This window comes from Chionomys nivalis, chromosome 16, assembly GCF_950005125.1.
Source record: "Chionomys nivalis chromosome 16, mChiNiv1.1, whole genome shotgun sequence".
Classification (NCBI taxonomy): Eukaryota; Metazoa; Chordata; class Mammalia; order Rodentia; family Cricetidae; genus Chionomys; species Chionomys nivalis.
In genome coordinates, this window is record NC_080101.1 from 25,675,650 (window position 1) to 25,681,149 (window position 5,500).

The 5,500-nt window shown below is 47.3% G+C and overlaps 1 protein-coding gene across 1 annotated transcript; it reads left to right on the plus strand.

Moving 5' to 3' along the window:
• Positions 1-2,278: 2,278 nt before the first annotated feature.
• Positions 2,279-4,899, plus strand: Tomm5 (translocase of outer mitochondrial membrane 5). The gene is made up of 2 exons (XM_057790973.1): positions 2,279-2,511; positions 4,440-4,899. The coding sequence occupies exons 1-2, from the start codon at positions 2,391-2,393 to the stop codon at positions 4,472-4,474; spliced, it is 156 nt and encodes a 51-aa protein (XP_057646956.1). The 5' UTR covers positions 2,279-2,390; the 3' UTR covers positions 4,475-4,899.
• Positions 4,900-5,500: the final 601 nt, after the last annotated feature.

The following is a 5,500-nucleotide window of genomic DNA, read 5'->3' on the forward strand; positions in this document are numbered from 1 at the left end:
AAACTTGAGAAAGAAAGAATTTATTCCATTTTAAGAATGTCATCTGTCACAAAGGGAAACAAGGTGGGAATTCAAGGCAGGAACCTGGAGGCAGGGACTGAAACAGAGGGCATGGAAGAATGTTGCTTACTGACTTGCTCAGTGAGCTTTCTTATACAACCTAGGATCAACTGTACTGCTCATAGTAGGCGGGGCCCTCCCACATCAGTCATTAATCAAGAAAATGCCCCACAGACTTGCCCACAGGCCAATATGATGGAGATATTTTCTCATTTTAAGTTCTCTCTTTCCAGACGACCCAAACTTAACAAAAATCTAGCCAGCACACTATCTGGCCACAGTGATGACATCCACACACTCCAAACTATTCTGCCCTCTGATACAACTAGGGTTCAAAATGCAGAGACTGTCAGAACTGGAGGGGACCTTACAGCATCTAGCCATAGGCCTTCCCTTTGATACCGAAAAACTGGAGTCGCAATGGAACAGAGACTTGTTCCTGACTATGTGGGCAGTGGCAGGCATTGCATTAACCCCTGAAGACTGGGTTGGAGCCCTTCCTTGGGAGTCAGCCCCTCCCACACCAGAGCTGCCTCTGCTGGTCCACAGCGTGAGTTACAGATGCAAATGTTTACTAAATCTTGAGTATGCAGGTGAGGATTTTTTTTTCCTCCCTAACCCCAGGGTCTTACACTCTGTCAATCAGGAAGGTGGAATGTTATGCTAACACTATCATTTGTTCTCCTACTAAATGATTGTTCTTATTTAACCCCCAACTCATTGATGTTATGCAGTGTGCACTCAAGAAAAGACAATCTGGTATTGAATTATGTAAAAAATCCAGTTATCTGATTCACGTCTGAGAACTCAGACAGTGCGGTTGGTTTCCTCTCATCTGTACAATGTTAATCAGATTGAATTTGGCTCACACTTGTGTTCCGAGGTCTGCCTCAGAATGTGTAAGGAGCAGCTAACTCCAAAATTGAGGATACAGAAATGATACCGAGAGCCGGGCGGTGGTGGCGCACGCCTTTAATCCTAGCACTTGGGAGGCAGAGGCAGGCGGATCTCTGTGAGTTCGAGACCAGCCTGGTCTACAGAGCTAGTTCCAGGACAGGCTCCAAAACCACAGAGAAACCCTGTCTCGAAAAACCAAAAAAAAAAAACAAAAACAAAAAAACAGAAATGATACCGGAAATGTCAAAAACTCAGTGTCTGGGATTCTAGAAATCTAGGTGTGAAACTCACTAGCTGAGGAACGTGAAACTCTGTTTTTACTCTGTTTTTTGTTTTGGGTGGGTCATTGTTTGCTTATCTTGGAGTTGTTTGTTTTTTGAGACAGCGTCTCTAGTCCAGATTTGCATTGTAACCCAGGCTGGTCTTGAATTTGTGGTAATTCTTCTGCCTCTGTCTCCTGAGGGCTGAGATTAAGGGTGGGTGACGCTGTTCCCTCCTTGACCTTGAACTATGACCCTCTTTCCAACCTCGTGCCAGGAACACAGGTGTGCAGCGCTGTGCTGGTTAGTTTTTGTCATCTTGGCACAAACTAGAGACACCTGGGAAGAGAAAACGTCAATTGAGGACCTGTCTCCGCCAGTTTAGCTTGTTGGTGGGTTTGTGAGGGGCATCGCCATGACTATTAATTGATGGAGGAGAGTTTAGCCCATTGTGGGCGGTGCCAACCCTCGGTTGGTCTTGAGTTGTATAAGAAAGGTAGTTGGGGAGACCAGGGCAAGCCGACAGGTAAGGGCAGCATTTCCCCTTTGGTCTTTGCTTCAGTTCCTGCCTCTAGATGCCTGTTTGAGCTCCTGCTGTGGCTTCCCTGGATGAAAGACTATAACAGGTTAGGTGAAATAAACTCTTTCCAAGTTGCTTTGATGGCGCTTATCACTACAGAAAACAAGCAGCTACACACGAGGTTTATGCGGTGCTAGGGCTTGAACCGAGGGCTTCATGCATGTTAAGTAAAACGATTTGGCAAATGAACTACATTCTCAACTAAGTTTTTTCAGGCTGGTGTATTTTAATTTTCGTGTCTAGAAAATGAAAATTATAATGTGCAATTCACGATGTACTGTCTAGGGTACTCCATAAATGCTAGTTATTATTATTTATGTTAGTACATGTGCACATGCCTCCCTACTGGAAATCATAAAACAACTTTACAGTCCACCAAGACTCCGAGATTTAAGACTGCGGCTGCCCCCTGCAGGTCTCCTTGCTTCAGATGCACGCCGGCTGGATGCGGATTGTCCCTCGCCGGTTCCCGTCGCAGGACGGAAACGAGGGGTGGGACAGGAAGTAAGGTCTGGCTGAGTTCGGGTGCGTGCAAGGCGGCCGCTGGAGGAGGGCAAGGTGCAACGCCTGCAAGCTTTGGAGAAAGAGCCGCAATGTTCCGGATCGAGGGTCTCGCGCCGAAGCTGGACCCTGAGGAGATGAAGCGGAAGATGCGCGAGGATGTGATCTCCTCCATTCGGAACTTCCTCATCTACGTGGCCCTGCTGCGAGTCAGTGAGTGTCCTTTGGGACTGTGGCCGTGAGGCCACGCGTCCACCCCAGCCCTGCACGCGGTCGTGGGGCCTTGAGCTGAGCATCCTGGGGAGAGCAGGGCGGGCTGGAGGGCTCATGCATGTCCAGGGCGGCCCAACTGCGTGCCCTCTAGAGGTCTGCGGGTCCTGAGAATGTGCCAAGTGCACGTGGTGACCGAGGGCGCATGGTTTAGTCACCTTTGCTCGCCCCACGTTTGTGCTTAAGGACCTTCAGGTGTTATCCCTTGAGCAATACCCACATTTGGCAAACCTAGAAACGGTCCCTGGGAAGTGGCTAACCCAAGGTCATTTTGGCGATTCAGAATAAACCTGACCTAGAATCCCGACCTCTTACTCGGTACCAGGCACTTCTCTTCCTGCCTTTAAAATCCGAAAAGATTTGCTTTCTTTGTGTTTATCTGTACAGAGGGTGAAATAAATAGTTGGTTTTCCTTTTTCCAAAAAGAGAAAGGATGGGCGTCTGAGCAGCTCCCGAGAATACCTGAAGTATTTGATTTCACCATTGCCCCAAAGTTAATTTCGTTAGTTGATCTCTGTTCCTTTTACAACCGAGAGCTTGAGGGTTAAAGACTGACAAATGGTCTCTGCCTCCAAGCTGAATCCACGCTTGGTGGCAGGAGAGAACCAATTCCCGGAAGTTGTACTCTGCCCTCCACATCTGCACCGAGGCATGCAAGCTCGCGTGCACACACCACAGAACACACACAATAAATAATAGTGGTTTTCTGAGGGGAAGGAGAGCGGTTCAGACCGGGTTTCTCCATGTAGCGCTGGCTGTCCTGCAACTAGCTCTGTAGATCAGGCTGGCCTCGAACTCACAGAGATGAGTTCCCTTGCCTCTCCCTCCAGAGTGCTGGGATTAAAGCCATGTGCCACTACTGTCTGACAATATTTTTAAAAAAAATTAAAATTAGTCCTCTAATGATTTAACAGAATTGACTGACCCTCGTTCTCAGTACAGCGTCCTTCTCGTTGTTCCGTACTTGCTTGTGTGTAGTTGGCTGCTGTGCAGGCAGAGGCAGGAGTGGCTCAGGTATGTGAAGAACACACCAAGGCTGGCCTGGAATTGCTGAGGTGGAGGCCTCATTCACTCAGGTGCCTCTTCTGCTGTGTTCTCGATCTTGCTAGCCTCTCCAGGAGAGATGCCCAAATCATCTCTATTTGTCCACTTGTCTGTATGTGAACCACATGCCTGCAGGTGCCTGCACAGTCCAGAAGAGGGTGTTGGAACCTCTGGAACTGGAGTTAAAAACGGGCGATTGTGAGCGGCCAGATGTGAGTGCTGGGATCTGAACTCAGGTCCTCCTGATTGACAACAGACAGGTTTAACGGCTGGCTCATCTCTCCATTGTAGTAATGTCACTTAGTATTCCGCACAGCCCTTGGTACACCGGTTATCACACCAGCACGGAAGGGCCTAAGTGACTGGTTGGATCAGAGAAAACAGTGGGCGTCAGCTCTTTCAGGGTTTTCCCTACCCCATGCCTTCTTCCAATCGTTGGTTTTCCCAGGATTGGGAATTGAACATGATTCTCACTTGTTAGGATTTTATTCTGTTTATTTAGGTTAAAGTAAATCCCCAGAGCTAGAGGTTTCCCTTGGGAAAGTGCTTGCCTGGCCTGTGTAAGGCCTTGGGTTCCGCTCCCAGTACTGCAAAATAAATAAAAGGTCCCCACAGTCCAGGACCACTGGAGTTGTTTATGACCCTGGAGGAAAGAGGCTGATTGTAAGGGTGTACTCTATGGTGATGGCAATTGAGTCACGCTGGAATCCCTTGGGAGTGTGATCCTGGTAGAGGTTTGGGAGTTGTTTCCAAAACCATATTTCATAAAGCTTTTTCCTTTACTGTGGACTCATAGAATAAAACCTAATTTGGGTTTTTTCTTTCAGCTCCGTATATCTTAAAGAAGTTGGACAGCATATGAGGATTGGGAGTCCCGTGGATGCATGGCATGAAGAACCTGGTGACAGTTTCTCCTCCTGTCTGCAGATGAATTGGCCCAGAAAGGTGTAAGACTAATTAAATGGACATAAAAACTCTCCTTGTTAAGAACACGTCGGGCCTTGGGAACTGACCTTCGTAGCTGAAATATAAAAGTATTTGGGAAGTGCAAAAAGATGTCTTGTGGTCATGGTGTGCCCGCGAGCCCATGCTGTCCACCTCTGTGACTGTTGATGGGACTGTCAAGATGTCAGACTCCGAGGGGCTTGTGTCTGAAATGACAGTCATTTCTGTTCACAACTTCCGCTCCAAGCGTATTTGTGAAGCGCCTGTTTGGGAGTCAGCACACGCCCACAATGACACTTAGGCACAGAACCACCAGTCTATATTTTTAATAAACATTCTGATGAAAAAGCTTGGGTTTCTGGCTTTTTGTTTGTTTTGGTCCCACCTTTTGCTGATGTCCGTCACTACTGCAGTATCGTGACTATTGCCCCCGTAGTGAGTTTCTTTTGAACTTTATGTGACAATATGCTTCTCTGCCAAAATCTTAATGAACTGTACTTGATGCTGAAAATACAAACACCACAAAAGATGAGGAAATGCCTTTTTGAAAAATCAAATAGTTCTCTAAGTTTGTTGGCTAAAGGGGGCAGTCTTCCAAAGCAATTATTCATGTTCACTTTTTTTTTTTTTCGGTTTTCCAAGACAAAAGTTTCTCTATATAGCAGTCCTGGTTGTCCTGGAACTCGCACTGTAAACCAGACTGGCCTTGAGCTCACAGAGATTCCCCCTTCCTCTGCCTCCTGAGTGCTGGGATTAAATTTGTGCACCATCACCACCCGACTCTAACTAATGTCTATGATTATTTTATGTATATATGTGTCTGCCTGCATGTGTGTATGTGTACCGTGCAAGTACCTGGTGCCCATGGAGGCCAGAAGAGGACACTGGATTCCCTAGAACTGGAGTTATAGGTGCTCATGAACGGCCGTGTGGGTACTGGACC

Coding starts and splice junctions, on each gene's coding strand:
- Tomm5 (XM_057790973.1), top strand. CDS start 2,391: ATGTTCCGGATCGAGGGTCTCGCGCCGAAGCTGGACCCTGAGGAGATG. Junction 2,512..4,439: donor CGTGGCCCTGCTGCGAGTCA/GTGAGTGTCCTT, acceptor TTTTTCTTTCAG/CTCCGTATATCTTAAAGAAG.